At 62.4% G+C, this 25,860-nt stretch overlaps 1 protein-coding gene across 4 annotated transcripts; it reads right to left on the bottom strand.

The window, feature by feature from the left end:
- Nucleotides 1–13: 13 nt before the first annotated feature.
- SH2B3 (SH2B adaptor protein 3) lies at nt 14–25,741 on the bottom strand. Of its 4 annotated transcripts, none has more exons than XM_050906659.1 (8): nt 25,567–25,741; nt 15,884–16,669; nt 2,412–2,513; nt 2,055–2,146; nt 1,846–1,937; nt 1,438–1,652; nt 923–1,094; nt 14–559 (listed from the first exon to the last, which is right to left on the bottom strand). In XM_050906659.1, the coding sequence occupies exons 2-8, from the start codon at nt 16,640–16,642 to the stop codon at nt 264–266; spliced, it is 1,728 nt and encodes a 575-aa protein (XP_050762616.1). In that variant the 5' UTR covers nt 16,643–16,669; nt 25,567–25,741; the 3' UTR covers nt 14–263. The 4 variants fall into 4 exon arrangements, with proteins under 4 accessions (XP_050762616.1, XP_050762614.1, XP_050762613.1 ...); XM_050906657.1 differs by lacking the exon at nt 25,567–25,741 and adding an exon at nt 23,672–23,878; XM_050906656.1 differs by lacking the exon at nt 25,567–25,741 and adding an exon at nt 17,027–17,385.
- Between the last annotated feature and the right edge of the window lie 119 nt (nt 25,742–25,860).

The following is a 25,860-nucleotide window of genomic DNA, read 5'->3' as shown; positions in this document are numbered from 1 at the left end:
CAGGCACCAGTGGTGTGTGTAAACAGTAACGAGAAAGCTTTGATAATAACAACAAAAAATAAAAATAAAAGGCCCTTTAACAGGCCGAAGAGAGGGAGCACACCCGTACTGGAGTGAAAAATTACCCCCTTCCTTGCAAAAATATAATAATCATCCCTAACCAGAAGGAAGAAACTAGGTACATTCTTTCTCTGATGGGATACCCGGAAGGTCTCTAGGATTTCTCCACCTGAAAGTGCATCCCGGTGCCGGCGTGGTGCCCGTCAGAGTGGTGTGTACTGGTTGTCGATGGCACGGACGTGGCCCCGGCCCGGCGCCTCTGCCTCGTAGTCCGAATTGCGGTGCCGGGTGCCAGGGGCCGTGGCTGCCCTGCTCGGACGCAGGCTCTGCGCCAGCTCGGCCGGCGGCGGCACCAGGTGGAAGATCTGCTCCGGTGGGGGACCCGGGGGAGTCTCGTCGGGGCCGCGGGGGCACGAGGAGCCGGCGGGGGCGAGGCTGAATTCAGGGCTCCAGCCAGGGACGGGCAGGGGGAGAGGGACTGTGCTGCCGGAGCCAGGAGCTGCGGGCAGAGGGGAGAGACGGCCGGTCGGTGGGATGCTCCTGCCCCGTCGCCCCCGCTGAGGGTATCGGGGTGGGGGGTGCAGGCCGCATCCCGTGCTCCCCCCCCCCAGCCACAGCGGGGAGCGGCCAGTGGTTTGGGGCAGCTTCTCCTTTCTCGAAAGAGGAAGCCGGGAGCTCGGGAGTCACCTTTTGTGCCGCTGCCCGGAGGCTTCCGCTTCCCCCCCCCACCGCGTGCGGCCAAAGGGCCCAGCTCTGCCCAGCCCCAGGGAATCCGCATCCACCCCGGGGACCCTCCCGCCGGGACAGGACCCCTCATCCCTACACCCCATGGGAACGTCCCCGTCCCTCCGTGCCCGCATACCTTGCGGCTGGGGCAGGACGACGACGTAGCTGGAGAGACGGACGTCGCAGGCTGTCCCGCACTCCAGCGGGATGGGGTAGCGATGGAAGTGGTGCAGCATCTCCACGATGGAGGAGAAGCGGAGGTGTTGGACGCGGCACTGGCCCCGCTCCGTCAGCGCCAGCCGCAGGTGCTGCGGGGAGGAGCACGGACCTGTTACCCTTCCACCGGCTCCCTTGCTGGAGGAGATGATGGGGGACACGGGGATATTTGGGGTGGGGTGGGGGGACAAACGGCCTTAGCATGATGTGCTGCATCCCCAGCCCGCAGTGCCCTGCTCGCTGCAGGGGGTTTTGCCCCCCAGGAGCGGGGATGGGGCCGCCAGCCCACTGTGAGCATCGGGGCAGGGACCAGGCATGGAGAGCATCTCCCGGGGTGGGATGCGATGGGACAGGGACCGTGCCACGGTGGGGGGGCTGCCCAAGGGACTCCTGCGAGATTCCCCCCCCCCGCCCCAGCCCCTCTCCCACCCGTACCTTTGCTCTGCCCTGGAAGTTGAAGGTGAGCACGTACTCGCCGCGGCGCGTCTCACTCTGCCGCACCAGGAAGACGCCGTGGCCCTCCAGCCCCCCCAGCTGCACCAGCTGAGCTGCCTTCACGCGGGAGATGGGCCCGTGGAACCAGGGGCAGGAGGAGAGGAACTGCTCCATCTTCGGCCCCGCCGCCTCCCCCGGGCCCCCCGGCGTCACCCCTGCCAGGGCACAGGGATGAGTGCCCCAGGTAAGCGGGGACCCCTGCCCATCGCCCCCGTCCCCCTCCCCTCTGGCTCTGTCCCCCTGCCATGCCATTTGGGGACGCCTCATCAGCCCAGCCGGCCACGGCAGCGACCCCCCCGGAGAGGGATGTCCTGTCCCCAGGGTCCCCCGGGCGTCCCGGCTGCTCACCTTGGCCGAGGGTGTCAGTGCTGGTGGTGGGGCTGGCAGCTGCGGGGTCGGGGTGCCGGCATGCCAGGAGCTCGGGGTCACCCGCGTCGGACCTGCCGGGGACAGGAGAAGCCAGGCTGAGCGCTGGCAGTGAGGGGCTGGCACGGTGCTGGGGGACACGGAGCGACCATCCCTGTCCCCAGGCTCGGGGACATCCACCGGGCGCTTACCCCCTGCGTGCGCACTCCCGGATCTCGGCCGTCCAGGAGCTGAGCTGCTGCTCGTCCCCTGCCTCGAAGAGGACATCGGTGGCGTTGGTGACCTGGGGGACATCGGAGATGAACACGGGGGCTTCAGAGAGAGAGAGGTGTGCATCCCCCTCCCACCCACCCACGCTTGGGCACCAACCCTGACCCCAGCCGGGGCAGAGAATCCCCCACCCCGTGCGCCGCATCCCCCCATGCACACCCTCTCCGGCTGGGAACAGGAACCGAAATTTGGCACAGGAGCTTTCGGCAGCCACGTGCATCCCGGAGGGTGGGAAAGGCCTCGGGGCTGGCTGCGGACCCCCCTCGGCCGGGCCCTACCTTGAGGACGAAGGTGTGGAGGTTATCGGGCATCTCGAGGCGCGTGCACCTCCGCACCTCTTGGACGGCAGAGCAGGCGGCGTGCAGCTTCGGCTTGGAGCCCTGCGGAGGGAAGCGTGGCAGCTGAGCTGAGCCCCAACACTCCTGCACCCCGAAATGCCACCCCACATCCCGATGCTCTGCCAGGAGAGGGTCGAGCCTGCTGGGAGCCAACCAAGGCATGGCAGCTGGCAAGGAAATACCCCGCTCCGCAGGGAAATACCCCACCGGCAAGGAAATACCCCATGTGGCAAGGAAATACCCCGCACGGCACTGCCTGGCTGCTGTCGGGGCACCCCGGGGGGGGCAAGGGGCACCCCGAGTGAGGACCCATCTCAATGGCCCCCCAAGGACCCAGCAGCAGAGGGATGGAGGGAGAAGGGGGTTCCCAGCAAGGCAGTGTGTGCCGGGGAGACTGTGTGCACCGATGGGGAAATTGGGGTGCAGGCAAGGAGCACCCCGGTTATGGGTGCAGGGGTCGGCAGCGCGCTCGGTGGTGGCGTGCCGAGAGCTCTCCGCGGGCGCTCGGCTGGTTTGGCGCTGACACAGGCACATGACAAAACGCTGAGCAAACACTTCCAGAAAGGCTAATAATACCCCTCCCAGCAGCTTTCGGTTCCTCTGCCGCCCAGCGCGCCCCGTGCACCGGCAAGCGAGCCGCTGACTGCCGCAAGGCTGCGGCACGTGGCGCCCGCCCAGCCGCCGCCAGGACCGGGCTGTATCTGGGGTGCCAGGGACCCTCCCGGGTGCAAAATGCCCCTGGGGGACCCCTGCACCAGTGCTGGGCGATGGAGCCGACCCCTCCACGCTCATCCCTGCGGCCGGAGCCAAGCGCACGGCTCTGCGAGCGAGCCACCCCATGCAGCCCGGCAAAGCCCAGCCGGTGCCGGTATGTGCCGGGCACGCTTGTCCCCCTGCACCGGGCTTGCTGTCAGCCTGGCACGACAAAATTTTGGCTGGTCGTGATTCACACGGCGGCTTCAGCATCCAAGGGGCTGAGTCCCTATGCCGGCTCCGGCGGTCCTCTCCGAGCCACAGCCACTGTCCCCGCAAGGATGCCGGGGCTGCAGGCGCTTCACCGCGCGACGGCGTTTGCCAACCAAAGTGCCTGAATTTTGCTCCAAGCTTGTGATGCTGGTGGCAAAGCCACCCCTGCCATGTCCCCGACCACCTGCACGACCCCAAGGGGGTCCCCACCGGCTGCTCGGCAACTCGGCACTCTCCACGGTCACCCAACCAAACTATGTTTGGTTGCTTTTTTGTTGGTTGGTTTTTTTTTTTTTTTTCCCCATCCCCCCCCTCCTTCCTCCCTTCCTCGACACTCTCGACCGAGGACTCGGTGTACTTTGGGGCCGGAAACGCAGCGCGAGAGGGATCAGCCCTTATCAGCGCCGAGCTGCGCCGAAAAGAAAGTTCTTAGAAGTCGCTCGCCGAACGGCATCGTGCAACGGGGTTGGCGCTACCGCGGCGGCTCGCGGCACCCCCGGCCCCGTCGGCGACAGTGATTGCAGCTGCAATCACTGTCGCCGACGGGGCCGGGGGTGCCGCGAGCCGCCGCGGTAGCGCCGGTGCTTTATCCCAAAGGAGTTTTATTTTTTTTGCCATCTTTGGAAGATAACCGCGTCCTGTGCAAAAAAAATCCTGCAGGAAGAAAGCGAAGGGGTTGCCCATCCTGGCTGCTTTCCCACACGTGGGTTGTGACGCCCGGCACGGGTTTTATTGGCACGCGTCCCAGCCGCAGCGTCGGGGTCGGCCTCCCGCTTTCCTAGGAAGCGGGAAATTCCAGGAAAAGGGAGTTCGGCGAAGCTCCCTGCGTCCCTCCCCGGGGGAGAACGCAGAGGGGGAGCACGAAAAGGAGAAGGAAATGATGCAGCAGAGAGATACAGTGCCCGAAAAACCAGTCTGGCTTCGGAGAAGTGCCTACCGCAGGCACGGTACCCCCGCCCCCCGAACTGCCGCACCTGACCACAAGATGCCCTGCTCGATGGCGGCCGGTACCGAGAAAGGGATTTCTCGGTAACCAAAACTGCACACTCAACACACTGCCTGTTCGCCCAGCACCCACGGGCTCCTTCTCGGCAAGAGAGGTGCCACGGCAGCATCGTGGGGCTGGCTACCCCCCGGCTGCCGCCTGGGCTTGGGATGCTCAGGAAGTTCAGGATGCTCAGGATGGGATGGGATGCTCAGGATGTTACCCCGGCTCAGCTCCCACCCCGGAGACCACCACTGCTCCCCAAAGGATCCTGTGCACATGGGGGAAACCCCAGCACAAGGTTGAGCACCCCCCCAACATCACCCGGGGACACGATGCCCCGTAAAGCTGCACTCCCAAGCCCCCAGAACACAGCCGCCACCGTGCCACCGCTGTGGCGTCCCTGCTCCCGATACCCAACACGCAAAACCAGCCATCCTGGGGTGTGACACGGGTGATCTCCGGCTCACAGGGCTGATGGCAGCAGGATCCAGCCTGGCTCCCCCAAACCCCTTCTCCCTGCAGGGGCTGACAGCGGCTGGGCACTGCTGGGGACATCGGGCCACTGACGGGGACAACGGTCCCATCGGCTGAGGACGGAGGAACCATGCCGGCTCTTGGTGCCTACTTAAATTTAGTGCTTGGGAGCGGCGTCCTCCCACCTGCGGACTGCTGACCCCGAGTACTGGTATTTTTGTTCTTTGCAGGGAATTTTTCTAGAGTTTAAAAATAGGAAGCTTCAGCCAGGCCAGAGCTGTCCCCAGTGTCAGGGGACATGGGACAAACTGGAAGATGGAGGAAAATGCCCCCAGGACGAAACTCCCTCCTGCTCCGTGCCCAGAGCATCCTGCCGGAGCCCAAGGCTCAACCCAGGGGGGACACTCCACTGCACCCCCCGTCCCATATCCCCGACCCCCAGGGACTCCCCGCCGGTTGTCACGGGGAGCGGTGGCGCGGCACGGGGAGAACCAGCACGGTACGGGGAGTGCCGGCACGGCATCCGCGGCCACCGTGCACCTGGGGAGGGCAAGGCAGCCGGGAGAAAGTGGGGTTTGCCAGCATCTGCCAAATATAGGAAGGAGACCGACGCCAGCTCGGCACTGTGGTCGTGCCGGGAGCACGAGCTGAAGGTCAGGCCAAGGTCACAGCTGCGCTCGGGCGTTGCAGGCGCGGAGAGGAGCTGCTGCGTTTCCGCCTTGCAAACCCCCGGTAACAGCTCTCACCGCAGCTCCTTCGCCCGCCACTTTCTTTACTACCTGTGTTTACGTGAGGGCAGGGCGCAGGCGGCCGTGGTGCCGGCGGGCTGCCTGTGCCTATGAGCGCCGCCGGCTTCTTTCGCGGTGATCCTCCCTCCGGCAGCCTTCACAGCACACCTTTCCGCTTGCCTTTCATGCTTTCACACGCGAGCGGCAGTGGGGAAACCATCACCTGGGAGGGCTGGTTCAGCACGGCGGGTCCCCCCCGCACCTCTCCAACAGGGATATTTTGGATTTTTTTTTTTTTTTTTGGAAGTAAAACTCCTCCCAGCCTGCCCACACGTGCCGGGAAAGCTCTCGCCGGGATGCTCTGAGTCGCTGCTGTAAGGAGCACGACCTGCATGGACGCACGGGGGACACTGCGGACGCTGGGAGAGCTTTTTCGGCTGGGGGAAAGAGGAAGGCAGCCAGCTTTCCAAGAACGAGAGCGAAATCACGCTGCCACGCTGCCCGCACCTGGGAGAGCCATGGGTGCCTCTAGCTTTGACCGGCACCGGCACTGCCTGGGCACCGGCAGTGTGCTGGCACTCACTGCCCACCCAGACCTGCCATGGGCTCAGCCAATTTCTGCCGGGTCCCCAAAACGCTGCCACCACCTGCAATGCTGGTTCGCACGGGAGGGAGCCGGAGCTACCCGCCCTTCCCAGCGGATTTGGCCAGTGCCCAGTCCCCTGCTGGCAAAGGCAGCGGTGGCACAAGGATGACAGTGGTTGCACAGCAATGACGGCAGTGGCATCATGATGATGGTGGTGGCACAGCAATGACGGTGGCAGGGGGATGACAGCGGTGGCACAGCAACGACGGTGGTGGCACGGTGATGATGGCAGTGGCATGGCAGTGACAGCGATGGCACGCAATGACAGCAGCGGCACAGTCATGAGGGTGGTGGCACAGCGATGACGGCGGTGGCACGGCAATGACGGCAGCGGCACAGCAATGACGGCAGCGGCACGGCGCTGACGGCAGAGGCACGGCCATGGTGGTGGGGCCGGCACGCCGAGACTGCGTGGAGCAGAGAACAAATCCTTCGAGAGCAGCGGGCGCTGCCGCCGGCCCCTCCACACGCCGGGGATTTCCCCGCGCCGGCTCTTTTGCTTCCACTCTGAGTCAGGCCGTGGGAGGCAGGGAAGCACCGCAAGCCCTTGTGCAAGGTCCCCGACAGATATGGGTGAGATTTGTCGCTTCTTGTAAATCATGGAGCTCGCCGTGTGCCCCTTACGCAAGGCACAAACCTCAGCCGGAGCTGCAGCATGCCCGGGCACCGCTCAGCCCTGCTGGTGGACAGACAGACGGACGGACAGACGGACAGCCACCGAGATCTGCAGCGGTGCGAGCGCCGGGTTATGCTGGTGTAAAACCACATCCCGGGCCCACGGCCCCGGGGAGTTTTGTGAAGTTTCCCAGGAGCACGCAGCCCTGTCCTGGGAGATGCCGGGCAAACTGGAGGGGAAACACGTTCCCATTGCCCCGGCGCCGGGCAGCGGGGTGGCAATGGGGGTCCCGCGGGGCTGCGGGCGGCACCGAGGGTCATGCTGGAGGGTGCAAGGTGTCTGCTCCACCAGCGATCATCCTCGGGGGTTTGCACCACGGGTAATCCCGGCGTTCGTTCTCAGGGACTCTGCACCACAGATAATCCCGGTGTTTGTCCTTGGGAGTTTTCACCATGGTTAAACCCAAAGCTCGTCCTCAAGGACTTTGCACCGTAGATAATCCCAGCACGTGTCCTTGGGTGTTTGCACCACGGCTAATCCCGGTGTTCATCCTCAAGGATTTGCACCACGGCTAATCCCAGAGCTCAGCCTCGCAGGTTTGCAGCACAGCTAATCCCAGCGTCTGTCCTCCAGCGGCTAATCCCAGCGCTCCGAGGGGTTGGCAGCACAGCTAATCCCGATGCTCCTCCTCGGGCATTTGCACCGTGGCTGATCCCAAGGGGACAGGTCCACCCCGGGCAGCCCCGTGCCAATGCCGGTGTTGGGGACGGGGTCTGGGATCCCACTGATTCGGGCCATTTCCCTGCACACCCCCGGCCTCTCATGTGCCTCCTGCACCCCGCGTCCATTGCAGGGCTTCCCCAGCTCAGCTCACCCCCTCAAAGCTCGCTGGGGAGGACCCCAGGGTGGCACACTCCCACCTCTCTGCCTGCATGCGGAGGCTGTTCACTCTGAAACCTACTGACAGCAGCAGTGAGCACCATCATGGGGTTCTCTGTTCTGGGCTTGGGGCACTGGGCATAGGAGGTTTCCTGCCTCTGTTAAGCAGAGAAACACAAGAGGTGATCCCCGCTGCGGGCTGCTGTGTGAGCTCAAGGCCCCCCAGACCCCGGCCATTACCTCCCCAAAAACCCCTCTCTGCCCACCCCAAACCCCAGCCAGCATCCTCAACCCACCAACACCGGAGGGACAAAAGAGTTTCTAAGACACCCCGTCTCTGAGCACCCCCAAAGCCCACGGCAGGGGACAGAGCCGTCCCCGAGGGGACCGGGCTCGGCAGTGACAAGAGGCACCGTTGTGCCGGCCTGAAGCGCTGGCTCGGGGGCGGCCGGGGCACAAAGCACCTTCTGTTCCCATCCCGAGCGGCTGCCGAGCGCCGGCGAACGGCGATGCGAGAAAACACAGCCCGGATCCCTACCGACCCACTGAGCCCCTATTCCTTATTAAATTAAACCCGGGGCGCTGCGAAACGCCACCCCAAGAGTCACCGGGTAAATCCATACCCGTGGGGAAGGATTTGGGGGGGTCCGGCTAGAAACCCCCCCGGCCCCGTCCTCGGGGCTGATCGCTCCTCTTTGTGCATTGATAAACCTCCACCAAGCGAGGCAGCGGCCGCCGGCTCCGTGTGAATGAGTGAGTCAATGATGTTCCCTCCCCAAAACCCTGCAAACCACCCCAAAACCAGAGAGCCCAGCGGCTCATGTTCACAGTGGGGTTCAGGAAGACGGGGGCTATAAACAGGATCTGTAAACAGGCGGCGCTCACCAGCCTCTTTCTTTATTTTTTTTTTTTTATTTTAAGCCAAACTCGCTTCCAGCGTGGGCTGCTTTAATAATTTCCTGGAATAAATAACGAGCGCGGAAAGTAAACAAGGTGTCTGCGTGCAAGCGGGAGCCGGCTGCAGCCGGGGACTGAGTCACCCCAAAGCCTGGTCCCAGAGGGCTGGGGGATGTGGGGTGTCTGGCATGGACCCCGTAAGGTCCCGGCCGTCCCCAGGATGTCCCGGGATTTTGCATCGCCCCGAGGTTTTGCATCACCCAAGGGTTTTGCATCACGCAGGACGATGCAAGAGCTTCAAGAGCCCAAGTAGGAGCATTCGATCCCCCCGGGTGGGTATTTCGGTCCCAAAGCAGGACCTGCCCCTTGCCCGGCGCTGTGCCCTGCCTGGCTGAAGGCAGCAGATTTTGGCCAAAATGCTTCGTTTTTAACATAAGCTCAAGACGATGTTGAACATTACGATGCCCATCACGGGCATCGGTCAGAGCTGGGACCGGCTGCCCGGCGGGGAGGAGCGGGGTCCGCCCCGGCAGAGCCTCCATCGCCGGGATGAATCCTTCCAGACCCCGCGCTGCCTGCGCAGACTCTCATAAATATTTACCTTTGAACGAAGCAGCACTCAGCCTCGAAACAACCACATCCTGGGCCGTAAAAAAAAAGAAAAAGAAAAAAAAAAAAAAAGAGACAACCACCCAAAAAACACCACCGGACATCTCACACCGGCTGCCAGGGCTGAGCGGGACCCAGCACCCTCCCACACCCACCGGCACCCTGCGGCCCCTCACACCTCCAGCTGCGGGAGGCTCAGGGTGAAGCGGCGCAGTCCTTGAGTGCTTTCCCAGTCCCTTTTCCTGTGATTCACTTAATATCTCCATTTTTCACTCACTTCTCGGCTTGCACATGGTGCTTTCCTACCCCAGCAGCTCTGCAGCATCCGTGCGAGGGAGACGGCCCCGGCCGTGAGCAGCCACGTACTGGCAGGCAGCGAAGCATCACCGCCGTGAGCAGAGGAGTCACAGCGATGGGGCAACCTGCCCCCACCCCCCAAGCAACAGCAGGGTGGATTTTAAAGGATGGGGTTAAAAAGAAAGGAAACCCTCCGAGCCTCTCATCTGCAAACCCCAAGAACCCCAGCGCCTGGGGAAGCAGCAGGTTGGGGATCCGTCCCGCACCCTTTCCCTCGCAACCCAATCAAGCCCCGACGAGCTCCATCCCAGCAACACAGTTTCCAAAATAAGAAACTCTGCTCTTCAGCAATTAACGCCGGGGCTGTGGTTACGCTGCTAAAAGTGTTTTTTCCGTGCATGACCAAGGATGGAAAAAGTTGTGGTTAATAAATGACAAATAACCTTTTGTCTCATTGCCTTCCCCCCGCGCGCCCTCACCCTGCGATACCAAAAAAAAAGAGGGGGGGCAGGGGGGAAATATAGAAAAAGTCACCACCAAAATCTCAAAAAGCCAAAAGGACGCCCAGCCCCATGCACCTTCGAAGAACAGTGAGCGGCGCAGCGCCGAAAGCGAAGCGGCGAGGAGATGCGCCGCCTGCCCTGCTCGGTGGTGAAAGTCTGCGGGCCGGTTTCGGTGTAGCTCTGGGCACCTTTGGGTGCGGTTTCGCCTCTCCCGAGGGAATCGCAGTACACCCAAACCCTTCCGGCTCTTACCTAGGGCGGGTTTCCCAGCTTCTGCCCTGGGGATGCCAGGAGAAGGATGCAGTCCCTGGGGAGGCTGGGAGAAGGATGCCAGGAGAGGGATGCAGTCCCTGGAGATGCTGAGAGAGGGATGCAGCCCCTGGAGATGCCATGAGAGGGATGTGGTCCCTGGGGTTGCCGGGAGAGGGATGCCAGGAGACGGATACAGCCCCTGGAGATGCCGGGAGAGGGATGCCAGGAGAGGGATGCAGCCCCTGGAGATGCCAGGAGAGGGATGCCAGGAGAGGGATGCAGTCCCTGGGGATACAGGGAGAGGGATACAACCCCAGGTGATGCCAGGAGAGGGATGCAGCTGTCTAAGGGACGATGCAACAGAGTCGCTCTTGGCTGGAGGATCAAGGCAGCAACCCCCGCCAGCCTGGGATTGTTTAACATTTTTATTACAACAAAGAGAGAAAATAACACGCGGCGCGAGCCAGCTCGCCCCTGGGCGAACCACGGCGACGAGGGCAGGAGCACACGTGGTCCAGCCCGCTCTGGCTCACAGGATGGAAGACACCAAATGGGATCCAGATTGACACAAACGTGCTCTTCCCGGGCCAAGGCGATGACGGGACGCTGAGATGCTTCCCCATCACCAGCAAATCCCTTCTCATGGGGCACCCACTGCCCGCGGGCTCCGGCAAACCCCAGAGGGGTTTGCCGGAGCCCGCGGGCAGTGGGTGCCCCACTCATGATGGCCCTGGGAGGAGAAGACCATTTTGCATCATTTTTTTTTGCAGGAATAGAGGAACGAAGGAGCTCACGGGGCTGCAGCGGCGACAAGGGCATCTGTGCATCCGACTCAGCGCATCCAGTTTTTAAGCACAATTATAGGTCACTAATAAGAGCAAACGTGCTTTGGAGTTGAAGCAAAGCGTTGTGCTGCAAAAGAGGGTGTTTGCTCACGTCCCTGCCCGGGATAGGGATGCAAATACAGCTGCTGCTGGGGTCAAGGCTTCCCAAAATGTGGCCTCTCCATCCCTGCGGGCAGGAATCGGCAGCAGGCTCCCCCTCCGCCACTGCCTCTTCATATATCCTCGGTTGAATCACTTAAGGCCACGTTTGAGCAGCCCCAATTGCTCCTGGAGGTACAAAGCAGTTCCAGGAAGAGCCGGGATGGGGATGGGGACCACAACACTGGGATGTCCCCCACCCTATGCCTGGCTGGCTGCCACGCAGAGCCCCAGGCGCTGAAAATCAGAGCCCAGCGGCACAGGACCTGCTTGCTCAGGAGGTGGCAGTTCTCAGAAACCAGCTTCAGGTGAAAGGAAGGGGAAAAAGAAAGAAAAAAAGAAAAAAAAGAAAAAAAGAAAAAAAGGAAGTCAAAGCAGTCTCACGCTGAGCAGAGATAAAAATACCGCTCCTCCTGCGGCCACGGCTGAAGACGTACAAGCCATGACACAGGCACCACGGGTTTTCACCGGAAGGAGTCTTCCTGGCTCGTCTCGGTGTGCCATCAATTTACGGGATGCACTGGATTTCATTAAAACGCTATAAAGAAACCAGCGCAAATGCAAATCCCATTTCCCTTCCCCTTCCTGTAAAAACATCTGGTCAACAGAAACGGCTCGGGACATTTCCGTTGCAAATCACAGTTTTCATGGAGTTTAGGACTTGGCTATATAAAAGGCACTTGGGGCTGGGGCTCAGCTGATGAACAGGGCAGCCCCGAACCCCCGCAGGGCTGCCCTAAAACCTGCAAACCCCTTTTGCCAGCTTTGGCTTAAATTTATGAAGGTGGAGAGGCCTCAGAGCTACCCAAACCTACAAGTTATAGGAGAACAAATGGTGTGGTAGAGGAGAAAGCCCTTAGTGTCTCCACAGAAAGCAGAGAGGACTGGTGAGCATTGCCCTCATACTAGACATCAGAGAATCCACCTGGGCTGCACGCCTAGGACCATACCCAGGGTTTCACTGGTTTTCCTGCACACATGTATATATACATCTATACGTACAAGCATTATGGATACCCAGATATCCCCCTGGCTCCAGGTGCTCCGCACATCAGGATGGCCCCGCTGGTGCTGGGTCCGGCCCCAGCAGCCTCGTACCACAGAGCATCATCAACTCACCCTGGCACCGGTCGGTGGCACAGCATCCTTGCACCCCTCCTCTCCCCACCACACCGGCACCCTCCGGCGTGACCCCAGGGTGGAGGTTTGGGTGCCCCCCCGCCCTGCGCCGGGTGCCCTGAGCCCACCAGTGCCCTGCAGCCAGGCTGTGACCCGCTCCCAGGAAAGCTCCGGATCCAATCGTCTCCAAATCTCTCCTTTGCAACATCATTTTTCCAGCGCTCGAGGGAGGAAGGAGCGATGCCAAAACCAACCCAGCAGCGGCTGCAAGCATGGGAAGCCCCATCTCATCCGGCTGAAGCTCCCATGAGACCGGCACATCCCTGCGGGATGGGATGCCCGTGCCAGGCAGCACCGCAGGGACCGCCGGCAGCTCCGGCACGGCTCGCTGACACTCACCCCTTCGCCCAGTGCAGCGCCGGCCGCAGCCACCCAAGCAATAAATGGGATTAGGGCTCTTCAAAGCGCCCTGCTCCCTTTGATGCCGGGCATGTTACGGGATTAGGCCGAGAGGCCCCGTTGGAGCGCACCGGGGGGAAAGTAGGGGGGAAAATAAGATAAAAGCCGCCAAAAGCAGAGCGATGGAGCAGCAGCCAAGCCGCGGTGGGACGCACGTGGGGCCACCCCCTTTTCCCCACACACCCTGCCTTTCCAAAGTCATCGCAAGGTAATGAATATCTGGGGGCTTGGCTTGATGCTGTAAAGCCGTGAGGCTGAGACGAATTTCCATTTACATCTTGTTATTTAAAGAGTAGAAAGGGAGAAGAGGAGGGCGCTTCTGGGGAGACCTCGAGGGTGACCAAGCCTAATGGTCCAGAGACCAGCCAGGAATGAAAGTCCCCAAGGACTGTTTTTACAGTCACTTATTTAAAACCATTAATCTTTCATGACGGTCAACAGCATCTTCAAATCGGGAACAGATCCACGACACGGGCGAAAGGCAACAGCAAAGCCCTGTGAGCATCCCAGGGCTGGAGGATGGAGGGGAGGGGGCTCCCTGCAGCCTTCCCCGGGGAGTTATTGGTTATTATTTAGTTATTTTAAAGGAAAAAAAAAAAAACCCACCAACAAGCTGTTCTGTTCCCACCGCTCCAGGGTTTGCCCCCTTGCTGGGTTTGGGGTATGGGACCCACCAGCGGAGCGCAGGGCTTTCCACCGCCCCCAGAATTCAACTGCAGTTACTGGGAAAGGGGCTGGATTGATTCTGCTGTAAACGAGACAGGATCTGGCCCCAGCCCAGTTAATTAGAAAGGAAGGACCCGCCCTGAGAATATTTGCACAGGAAGCAATTTACTCCGGAGACTCGCGAAATCCAGCGAGGAACATCCTCCCTTCCGCGGACCTGGCTGAGAAACCCCTCTGCTCGGGGCCCTGGGGGACCGCAGGGTCCCCGGCCTCGCGGTGACAGGGACTCACCGGGAAATCTCCGTGGGACTGAGATTTGTTGCAAAGTGCAAGGAATAATGCTGCAGAGCGCTGGGTGAACTTGGTAAATGTCTTGTTTTAAATGCCTCCCGCCCGTGGGTGTAAGCCGGTCAGGGGCTGCGGGGAGAGGAAGAATGTGCTGTGTGCTGGGCTTGCTTCCCAAGGGGAGGGAGGGGACAAAAAAAAAAAAAATAAAGGAAAAAAGAAAAAAGGGAAAAAGCAGTGTTTGCAAGCACCAGGTCCTGGGGGCAGGCGGGATGCAGTGGGGGCCCAACTGGGCGCTCGTCCTGTGGGACAAGGGTGCTGCTCCAGCATGCAAGCGCCAGTGGTGCGATGGCTCTGCTCCCTGCGTTGCACCCAAAAGCCTTTGGGGGAAAAGGCTCGGCAGAAAGGACGGCTCGGCTCTCCCCCACGGCTGTGCCAGGTCACCGGGGATTTTACCTGGTGTGGAGGCAGCCAAATCCATTGCAGCCATAATGTGCATAGGGAAAAAAAAAAAAAAAAAATGCACAGAGGCTTGGTGCCCGGGTGGTGGGGGGCACGGGTGGGTGCCCGTGGAAGGGTGTGCTCGGCCCCGACCACCAAAGACCCGCCGTACCGAGGAGCAGAGCTCCCCCCCGGGAGGGCATCCCCTCGCTTCGCTTTTATTTTTGGCTCTTGCAAAGGGCCGAGGGCAGGTCTGGGCAACAGCCACCGAGGCTGAGGAGGAGCAAAGCCAGCAGCAAATTCGGCAGCAGCGCCTGAAATAGCACCAGCCCAACGCCTCCTCCTCATCGGCTGGGCTGTTCCCTGCGGCAAGGTCCAACATGCCCAGGGCCGTCCGGGTGAGCTGGGGTCCAGACCATGCCAGCACCCAGCGGTGCCGCCCAGCTGCTGGGAGCACCCTCCAAGAGCCCCAAATCGATGCTGGTTGGAGCCAGACCTCCCCATGCCCCAGGATGGGGACACACGCTCCCACAGGGACAAATAACTGCAACCCCTGACCCAATGGAGCAAAACTGGCTTTTACTTTCAGATTTCACGATTTTGGTGTTGTTTTTTTTTTTTTTTTAAATATTTAATATCGGAGTAATTTCACAGATATAGCAGGAATTCAGCCGGCTGCTCCCTGGCCCCGCTGCCACAGTGAGCAGCAAACACAGCCCAAAGGCAGGGACAAGGCTCTGGCTCTACCCAAGGCTTCCTCCTTCCGAAGCACAAGTTAGTCAAAGTTAAACGAGCACAAATAAAAAAAAAAGGGAAAAAGAAAGAGAAAACCCAGCCCATCACGCCTGCGTAAGACCTGCCATGTGGAGGAACTGTCTTTTTAAAGATTAAACACCACGGCTCCCCCCGCATCGCTCCCTGTTCACTCACATCCTGCATCATCTCCGCTCCAGCCGGCGTCTAAGCACCACGGGAGCTCCCCAGGGTAGCCGAGATCTGAATTTCTAGCCACAAAAGTACTTACAAAAATAAAATTAAACTCCCTTACAGGTCCCACAGGGAGCAGAGGAAGGCACAGAGCCCAATTTCTATTTTCCCCTTCCTTTCCCAACTTGCCCAGGCAAGCAGATGCCCTGGCTGCTGAAGCCACGGCACAGCAGGAACAGGGTGAATTTGGGGTTCACCAGACCCGGTGACCCCCTGCCTTGCTGGGATGGGTCCACGGGGCTGGGAACGAGCGGTGCGGAGGCCACCAGCCCCTATCCTCAGCTCTGCATCCGAGGGCAAAGCAGGCCCTCTGCTTCTAGCCAGTAAAGCCAGGTTTGGGGTCACAGCAAGGAGAAACACAATCGCATCTCAACCGATTGCCATAATTAGTGCTCACACCGCCCTTGGCACATGGTCGTGGCATCTTTTGCCCCCTGAATGCAGCCCTGAGCGCGAGCCTGCGGCAGCGGCTCTCCTTCTCCGAGGTCTCAAATACAGGGCGCAGCCTCTGCTCCTCGCCGCAGGACATACCAGCACCCTAGCATCGTCCCCAGCCCGCTGCCGAGGGACCCGCAGCATCGCCCAGCCGAAACAGGCAAGACCCGGCAGGTCCTTACCTTGGGCGGGTCGAAGAGCTCCAGCACGTACTCCTCGCCGTCCGGCGTCCCCGCTCGCCGCAGCACCAGGCGGCAGCGCTGCCAGCGCGTCCCGCTGTCCAGGGACGTCTCGTCCAGCAGCCCGTACTTGAGGAGCCCCTCCTTGCGCACCTCGGGGGGCTGCTCCCTCGACAGCCCCCACGGCAGGATGCGCTTACCCAGTCCCGGCTTGAGAGCCGCCTCCGCCACCGCTTCCCCATCCCCATCCCCGGGGAGGGTATCCGAAGAACGGCGTCGGAAGAGGCTGCGCCAGCTCCTGCGCAGCTGGCTGAGCGAGAAGGGCCGGCGTGCTGGCCCCGCCAGCTCCTCCGAGCTCCAGGACTTGCGCAGCCCCGTCGGGGCAGCCTCGGGGGCTCGGCTGGGCTGCTCGGGGCGGGCACCCGGCTCCACCTCGGCTTTGGCAGCCACCGTGCCCAGGGAGGCATCCGTGTGCCGCCGGTGCGTCTCCCGGTAATCCCGCGCTGGGCCGGCAGGCAGGATGCGGAGCTGGTTCATGGCGAAGCCCTCCTTCACCTCGTGGCAGAAGTACTGCTGGAAGAGGTCGGTGAACTGCACCGAGAAGTTCTCGGCGGCCAGGAGGTCATGGTGCGGGTGCTCGGTGGCAAAGCGCAGGTAGTGCCGCGCCAGCTCCTTGGCGGTGCTGATGGCGTGCAGCTCGCAGAACTCATGCCAGCCCCGGGGATGTGCTGGCGTGCCGGCCGGCAGAGCGTGTCCATTCATTGCCGTGGCTCCAGCGAGGCGGCCGCGCTGCAAGACAGAGCACACCGGTGGCGTCAGGGCAGCCCCAACACCCCGACGTCTCCCCCACCCCAGCCCCAGGCCGGCACGACCGCACACCGCTCCAGATGTGTACCCGCAGGGCAAGCAGTCCGGCTTGGCCCCTGGTCAAAGCCGCTTCATTCACCGGAGCAGAGCGCAGGGACAGGCGCTGCAGCCGGCCCGGCGGTGGCCCGCTCCCCGGTGAGCGGCATGGCCATGCGAACAACCGCTACGGCTCGCCACCCGGCACAGCTGGTGGCCACGCAAGACGCCGAGGACCCAGCCCCACCGCAGCACCTTGCATCCCCATCCCCACCTGGCAGGGCCGTGCCTCAGTTTCCCCACCTGCGAGGTGGGGTGCAGGCAGGTCCCGGAGCGGGGCATCTGCGTGGCTTCCTGCCAGCACAGCTGCCTGCAGCTGCCCGCCGCCCCGCGGGGACGCCCGGCCAGGCCACATCCGCTCTCCTCCTGCCAAGGCTTCGCAGCGCCGATGGGTTTCCCTCCAGGGACCGATTTCAATGGAGCTGATAAAACCGGAGTGGGGGCGGGAGGGGAGGAAACAACATGAAAAGCTGCAGAAATCCAGGGACGGAGCTGCCTCGCCTGCCAGATCCACCCGGCCCCACCAGCCTGGGGAGAAGCGGCTGCGTCGCTGGCACAGCCAGGGATGAGCACGTGTCCCCGGGGGGATGCTCTGCTGCCTGCAGGACCGAGGGGCCGTCAGGCTCCGGCAAACCACGCCGTATCTCTGCCCCGAGCAGATTTTGCTGTGAGGCCAATCTGACGGCACCCATGGCCGGCGTGCAGCCGCCCTGGCATGCCCGGCTGAGCCTGGCAGCGGCGTTCCCCACAGCCGGCCCGGCTGCGCCACACTGCTTACCGCCGAACCTCGTGCTCGCCCGCGGCACTTATCGGGACCGTGCACTCCGCTCAGGCAGGAAACATCGGCCAACCCACCCGGATCCTGCCACGCCGGCATGGGCACCGCCACCTCCCCGAAACTCCAGCCACCCAGCAGCAGCACCCTGGCTGCTGGGAGGGGAGGAAAAGTGATTGCATTTGTTGAGGGGGAGGAAAAATTAAAAAAAAAAACCCAAAAACAAAAACCTGAGGGGCCAGGAGGAAGCGAGCGGGGCAATGCGGAGCACGCCGGCACAGCGGATCTTCTTTGCAGCCGGGGAGGCGATAATGCTGGGAAGCGGACCTCTATCTCTGCCCACCCGCCGCCCTTCCTAGTACGTCCTGCGAAGTTTCTGGGTGAGGGGAGATGTTATCTGCCCCCCGCCAGCCTCGCCGGGGCCCGGCTTCTCAGAAGAGCTGCCCGAGGCTCGGGGCCGGCCGGCGTTGCGGTGGTGCCGGGCGTGCGCCCGCCCGCGGCCCGGCTGAACCCCCCCCCGGCGGGGCCCCCCGTGTGCGGCCGTCTATCAGCGCCGCCAGCCTGCCAATGACTCAGCATCCTCCGGCTGCGCTCCCGCTTCCTCCCGGCGCCCGGGAATCGCCGCCACGGCCGCCGGCACCGCCAGCACGCTCGGCGGGATGCTCCCCCAAAATGCAGAGGGAAGCGGGGCACCCGTGCAGATGGCTTCTCAGGCGGGTGGGAGATTCCCAGAACAGGGAATTCGCCTTCCAAGTTTTCGGGCTCGCTCCGCGCCAGCTTCGGGAGAGGTTTGCGGCGCGGGAAAAGCCGGGCTTCGCCTGCACCACGCGGTGGGAAGCAGCCGAAGGCCATCTCTGGTAGCAACGTGCTTTTTCCAACCAGCGCGACAACGGGAAATACACCCCCAGTGCTTCCTCCTGCCGGCACAAACCGCAATGCCGTCCTCCCTGCTCCTGCCCGGCGCACTTCCCACGTGGAAACGGCTATCCCCGGCTGAATCCATGCTTGAGCTACCACAGCAGCATCCCACTCCTCTTGCCTGGCCCCAGGTTTTGGCAGGGACATGCCGCAGGGATGTGACTGCTTGCTGCCGGATGGGCTTCTCCCTGCTCCAGCCCGTCGCGCTCCACGATGACGGAATTCAGCAGCCGGTGGCTTTAAGGCAGACTTTACATCCACATCTCTTATAGCCCATACGTTCCTACGAGGGGCTCCCGGCCATCCTGCACTGAGGGGTGCAGCACCGAGCCGAAGGACTTGTCGCAACGGCTAATTGCTTTAATTTGCACTGAATGGAGAATCCAGCCCACCCTCGGACACACCACGGGCTGGTTGGGATGCCGGGGCTAACATCCCCCCCAGCCGCTGGAAGAACTGTACGTCACCCAGCCCGCCCCGTCTTGGGGCTGTTTTCAGGTGCTGGGGTTGTTTTGGGGTGCTGGGGTTGTTTTGGGGTGCTGGGCCAGGAGCTTGAGGAAGAGCAGGATGGGATGGACCAGCCGCAGGCTGGCTTTGATGCGGGCTGGGGCAGCGAGCCCCGGCTTGCGCAGGATCCAGCCCTGCAGCCGAGCCGCCCCCGGGAGATCTCATTAAACTCTTGCCCAACCCGGCGAGTGTCGCTGCGGCAGCGGGTGCCAGCACCGGCCGGGACGGTAACCCAGGGGTTGAATCCAGCAATGGGTTATTTGTGCCTTCGTGGTAGCAAAAAATCCCAGTAAATGCATTTGTTGTTTAATTGCAGCCAGAGGAGCCGGCAGCACCGAGCAGCGCCAGGGCAATGCCGGCAGCCAGCGCCGCAGCTCTGCCACCCGCTCCTGGAGGATGAGCGGTTTGGAGCAAGCTGGCCGGCCTTGCCACAGAGGAGCTGCAGGATCCGGCCCGCTGCCTTCCCACCACAGAACAGCCGTGCAGGAGGCTGCAGCTGCACAGGAAGGGCACCCTCCAGCACCCAGAGCTGCAAATCCGACCTCGAAGGGAAATGTTACGGAGCAGAGACCGTGTCGCCGTGCCCTGCGCCGAGTGAGCCCCGCTCACACACGCGCGCGTGCACAGGCAGCCCCGGAGCATGTGCAGCGCAGCCAGCGTGCCGCGATCCGAAAATGAAACCGGCCCCGACTCCTCGCCGCGACTCTCCACGCCAGGAAAATGCATGCCAGCAACGTAAATAGGAAATTTGATTTATGTGCCGGCTCTCCCAGAAACAACTGTTCCCCAACCGGAGGAAAAGCAGCCGGCGGCATTTTCAGCTCCCTTTTATAAGCACAAGGCTATTCAAAATTCATCCCGAGAACTATTTTCAGGAGGGAGCAAAGCGAGGGGCTGGGAGACGCCCTCACCGGCCCCGCAGCTCCCAGCTTCCCGAGTGGCAGAAATACAAAGTTCCCACAATCCCAAGAGCGGGAACATTGTTCCTTCCCAGGATGTCCTCCATGAAAAGAGCTATTCTGAGCCGGCAGCAGCCTTTCTTGGCACGGCCCCGCAGCCCGCTCGCGAGGCAGCTATAAAAGGCCGGGTTACAATGAACAGCACTTTTCAATGGGAGAGCATCCGGTGCGGGGGGTTCGGGGGGATGCGGGTCCCGGGGCGGGGGGGGCTCGAGGGGATGCAGGTCCCTGGGGGATCCAGCCTGCCAGGAGTGGGCTCGCAAGGGCTGGGTGGTGCCGAGCATCCCCCCAGGATGATGGTGGTGCAAAGCCCCTCTCTGCATCCTGATCTGCTGGGGACCAGGGTGGTGGATGCTGGAGGACCGGCTGGATGCGACCCTGGGTTGAGAGCGCAGAGGGGGACAAGCAGGGTGGTGAAGCCATTTTCGGGTGGGCATGGAGATGCAGTCGCTCAGCAAGGCAGGAGGGGCTGGTGCAGGGGGAGAGGTGGGAAAAGGTCCGGCTGCAGCCTCCCAATGTGGGATAAGGGGGGGGCACGGAGGGGAGCACCCCAATTTTGCCCTCCTCCAAGCTGGTTCACAACGCGACTTGTTCATGGCACATCCCGTGCCCCGGGGATGCTCGCTGCAGAGCAAGCACGGCCACGGAAAGCAGTCCCGACTCCACAGTCGGGGAAAGCCCCATGAAGTTTTATTGCTGCCCTTCAGCCGAGCCTCTTTGCCCTTCCAGCAGCCCACTTTCACCAGTGGGGTAAATATTGCTGATCTACCCCTGAGCAGAACAGAAAGCCCCAGCCCATGCACCCCAGGCAGCATGGGGACTCCATGGGAGGCAAGGAGGGTGACAGGGCCCCTATCACCCCCCCAAAACAGCACCCGCATATTTACAGCATCACTATAAACCAGCCAAGGTCATTTGTGCGTCAGGCCAGCACAATCCACAGCAGAAACTGCCCGGCACTGTCCTGCTCTTCTCCCCAGGAACAGTCCCCTGCGGCGGTGTGGATTCTCTGGGGTCTCGTAGAGGGTGATGGCACAGCACCATCGCTCCCTGCGACCCGCCGGCTGTTTCCACGCAAGCCAGAGGACCCCGGCGTGTGTCGGGACCCTCTCTCTCTCTCTCCTTTGGCTGAACTGAACCGACAAATTAAAAAGCAACAGAGGAGCAGGTTGGAGAGCTCCCCCACACCGCACGCCCACGCAGGCTGTTTTCTTAGGAAATCGGGTTAAAAGCCGGGAGGTTTGGGGAGGCTGATTTTGCTCTCCTATCGCCACCTTCTCGCAGGACATACACACCCCTCTCATTTGACCGCCTGGCACTACACAACTTGCTATATTAAAGGCCAAAGCTGGCTTTAATCAACGGTCTGCGTGGGCTGAGCAGCGCTGGAGACCTCTGGGGACGTGGCCAATGTTACGGCACTTTAAATCCAGGGGAAATCCACCCATTTGGCTTCCCCTGACCGCTCCACTGGGAGAGGTGGGATGGAGACAGCCCATCCCAAACCCATCTCGGGCCAAACGCAAGCTCCACGCTCGCTGGGCCCGCAGGAGCTCACCAGGACGAGCTGCTGTGGCCAACCCAGCTCCCCAGAAATCCCCTGCCTGCTCCCGTTCACCCGAGTGCCCATCACCGTGGCGTCTGGCACCCTGCAGCCCGGTTTACACCATCACGCTCTCCTACACCCACTGCCTGCGGGGAAAAGCTCGGCAGCGGGGTGGCCTCTTTCGACAGGGTTTGTTTTGTTGCATGAAATGAATTGCTACGGCGTAGGCGTGGGAGAAGCCGGGTGCAGGGAGCGCTCCCGGGGGAGCGGCCGGCTGGGGGTCCCCAGCTTCGCCCACGGGGACAGGGGGGAGCAGCCAGCAGCTCAGCTCCCTGCCAACCCGGCTCTCCCTCCCTGCCACAGCGGTTCCTCCAGGGCTGGATTCGGCCCTTCCTCCTCGCCGAGCCACGGCAGCGCTGGCGGTACCACAAACTCCGCCAGCGCCGAGCTCTTGCACTTTCGCTTCGTCTCACCCGCTGGGATTTGTCCCGATGTCTTCGCAGTGCCAGAGTCAGTCCCCGGGGAGCGAGGGAGGGTTTGGTCTGGGTGAGGAGGACATAAGACCCCTCAAAAGCCACCGGCACTTGCACCCCAATCTCTCCGGCGCGATACACAGTGCTTGGCAGACCCGCTGCCCTGCAGGCTCTGGCATGACCAAAACGGATCTTTTCAGAGCCAATAAATACATAAAGGCAAGGAGAAAATAAAAGCAGTTTTGGGGGTGGGGGGAATGCACAGGGACAAGGCTCTTCTGCACCAGAAGCAAGTTACAAAGAAATCTGAGCTGTTGATCTAGTCCCAAACAAGTCAAAGTGAAACCTGCCAGTAACTTCACGGACCTTTAAACTCCAATCTCGAAACCTGCCAGGAAAGCCCGACAGCAGACGGGGACATACGAGAGCAGGCAGCGCCAGGTCCCCGCGCCGGCCACCTCTTCCTCCGGCTGCTTTTCCTACCTAAGTGCAGCAACCCGAAAAGTCCCCGGGCCACCAGCCCACAACTCCAGCACATCTTGAATCAATTTGCAACAACAATATCGAAATCGCAGCTCGACAACTCATCCCAGTTTCCTTGACAGTAAATCCCAGCCCGGGCAGCAATGACTGTGTTATTGCTGCTGTGGGAGCCAGCGGGTCCGGGCTCTCCGCGGGTGACCCCGCCGAGGCTTGGCACGAGTAGGACTGGGCATGCCGGCAGGGCACGGGGAGGCCACCGGGATGCTGCCCGCCGGTGCAGCGGCCTCGTGCTCCGAGCCCCTGCGCCTGCCAAGCCAGGCAGCGCCTGTGAGCCAACAAAGTCCGCAGGGAGCAGAAAGCCAGAGGAGCCGCTTGGCAGGCTCCGGCTGGCACCTCCGCTTGGCACTCGCAGCGGGCACGGGAGCAGAGAAGAGGGCAGCAGGGTGGGCAGGCAGGGCATGGCCCCCACAGGCAGGGCAGCACCCTGCAGCGGCGGCTGGGGCAGGTGGGCATCACCCCACAGGGTCCTGCGCCCTCCAAGAGGGCCACCCACATGCCAGGGGCTGCAGGGGTCTCGGGGCAGGCAGAGGAGAGGGGCAGGGTTGGCTCTGTGCATGCTGCACCCCGGGATCAGGAGTCACCAGGATAGGGGTGCTGGAAAATGGGGGACCTTGAGGGGGACAGGGGTCCCAGAAGAGGAGGTGCTCTGGGGTAAATGGGTACTAGAAAGATGGGGGTCCCCAGGATTGGGGGCACCCACAGGGGAACAGGGCCCCTGGGATAGGGAGTGCCCCTGGGGGCAACGGGTGCTGGGAGGACAGGGGTCCCCGAAGGTGACCGCAGCCCCTGGAAAGAGGGAGCCAGAGGAAGGGGCCCGGGATAAGAGTGTCCCCCCCGCAGAAAAGGGGTGCGGGAGGGTGGGGAGAGGTCCGAGGGCTCGGGGCTGGCAGAGGAGGGGGATCACGCTCCCGGAGCGGGGGCACTGGGGCTCCGCGGGGGGGGGGGGAGAGGGTCCGCGCCCGGTGCTCCCGGGGAAGCTCTGGGGGCTGCGACAGGAGGAGCAGCGGGCCGCCGCGCTGCCTCCCCCGGCCCGGCCGGACCCCGCCGCCGCCGCCACCTTCGCTTTGCAGCGGCCGCTTCCCGGGGACGCCCGTCCCGGCAAAACCCGTCCCGGCACAGCCCGGCTCGGTAGAACCCGTCCCGGTCCCGTTGCGCGCCCGCGGTTACCTGCAGGAGAAGGCGTCCGGCTGCCGCTCGCCCATGGTGGAGCGCGGCGGAGCGCCCGGGAACGGGACGGGGTGGGCGGGACGGGGCGCACGGCTCGGTACGGCACAGTACGGTACAGTACGGCTCGGTACGGCACGGCTCAGGCAGGAAACCGGGGCAGGCGGCTCCGCATTTCCGCCGAGCGGAGCCGCGGCGGCGCGGGGCGCGGACCCCGGCCCCGGGCGGGTTATGTAAAGCGGAGCGGCGCGGCCGAGGGCGGAGGCTGCGCGGGGGCGGAGCGGTGCGGAGGGGCTGCGCCGTCTGTCTGTCTTGTCTGTCTGTCTGTCTGTCTGTCCGACCGACCGTCCGTCCGTCCGCCCGCCTGGGCTCCGCCGGCAGCTCCGCGGGTGCGCACCGCTCCGCGCCGTTCCCCCCCCCCCCCGATGCCTTTATCTTATCGCATCCGCGCCCGCGGAGGCAGCGGCATAAACAGCCCGGCTGCGCTCCTGGGGGTTGGCTTTAGTTTTTTTAAAGTTTTTATGACTTTCACAATTTTTTTTCTCTGTGGATTTGGGGGTGTCCGGGTACCGCAGGCCCCCTCCTCCCCCGGCCCCAGCCTGGCCTCTGCCCCCCCCGGGGATCGGGAGGGAGCCCGGGCACAGGGTCGTCTGGGGGCTCGGGAGGGGTGTGTGCAAGAAAACACCCCGCTTTCCTGTCCCTGCCATAGTGCGTCCTCCCACAGCTCTGTGGGCTGGGACCCAAGGGACCTTTGCGGTGGCGGCAGTGGGCGAGACGCCATCTCAAACCCCATTTCTCATCATTTTCCTCTGCCTTTCAGTCAAGGAAACTATCTAGCTGCGAAAGGCACCGCAGGGTGCTGCCCACGCCCGGCGGGAACGGATCAGGCCACGGGGCCCACAGTTGTCCCGCGCCGTGGGCGAGGGCTTCAGCCGTGACAGAGCAGTCGCAGTGTCCCTCCGGTCCCGAGCAAGGCTGGGGACTGGGGTGGGTGTACACAGGCCAGGGTCGGCCATCCTGCTGCCGTCCCGGTGCCATCCTGTCCCGGGGGAGCAGGAGCAGCGTGGCAGAGCTGCAGCCACCCACCCTGTGAGCCATGAGAAATGGGAGGAAAATAAACTTTCACTGCACCTTTTTCCAGGAAAGGGCTGGTTTGTGGTCTGCACCGTCACATCTAGCCCATCGACATCTCCCACCCACGTCACCGGCTGTCCCGAGAGCTCCTCCGGGGCCTCGTCCTCCCCTAGCAGCAGCAACGCTGGGGATGGAGGGGCTCTCCTCGCCGCACAGACCCCTACGCAGGTGCTGCTCACACCAGGCGTGCAAGAGCTGCGGCAGAGCAGCCTTGCCCGGGGGCTGGCACTCGCCCAGCATGCCAAGCCGGGGAAACCCAGGGAAGTGGCAGCTGGGATTTTACACACCAAGCAATCAATTTGTGGGTGTCGGGAAGGTGGAAGCTGCAGGATTTTGCCCTTGGAGAGCGAGCTGAGGCATGCTGAGCTGTTTGTGAATGGGCTTCTGTGTGCCACCACCAGCGGGCTCCATTCTCGCTGATGCTTTAAAATACACCCCAGTCGCTCGCCCCATCCATTCCCGATCCATCCCCTTCCAACGAGGAAAAGACTGAAACAGGAATCCCCCGCTGATGATGTGCCCCAGGACTGGCCACCCCCAGACCACGGCCCTGGGCTGCTGCTGGTGTGGACACAGCCCCGCTGCCCCCCTCCAGCCCCACCAGCCCCCCTGGACCAGATTGGAGCTTTCCTGCAGGGCTATAACCCCATGCTATAAGCTTGGGCATCGCCTGCTCCAGGTGTCCAGGCGACTCTGCGTCCAACCAGCCCGCCCCAAACCCCACAGGGAAGTGGCTGAGAGCGGCTGATGTGATAAAATCTTACCTTAAAAGCTGCTTTTTAATTCCTCCCGCTGTTGCTTTATGCATAATTGCACCTTCTGGCTTTTTTTCTGAGCACGGATGAGTGGTCGGCGGAGCCCGGTGCCTGCTCTCCTTCCCACGGGTGGCTGTCCCAGCTCACAGCTATTGCACACTTTTTTTTATGAGCTTCATCTATTTCAAAACCGCCCTCTCAGCGTCCTCAGCCCCTCTGGCCTGAGATTTCTCTTTTGTTTTGCTTCCTGTATGGATTTTCTACAGTCCCTAACTGCTAATTCACTACCACGGACTTCTGCTT

Source organism: Gymnogyps californianus, chromosome 16 (assembly GCF_018139145.2).
Source record: "Gymnogyps californianus isolate 813 chromosome 16, ASM1813914v2, whole genome shotgun sequence".
NCBI classification, from domain to species: domain Eukaryota; kingdom Metazoa; phylum Chordata; class Aves; order Accipitriformes; family Cathartidae; genus Gymnogyps; species Gymnogyps californianus.
This window is presented reverse-complemented; position numbering and strand designations above follow the sequence as displayed.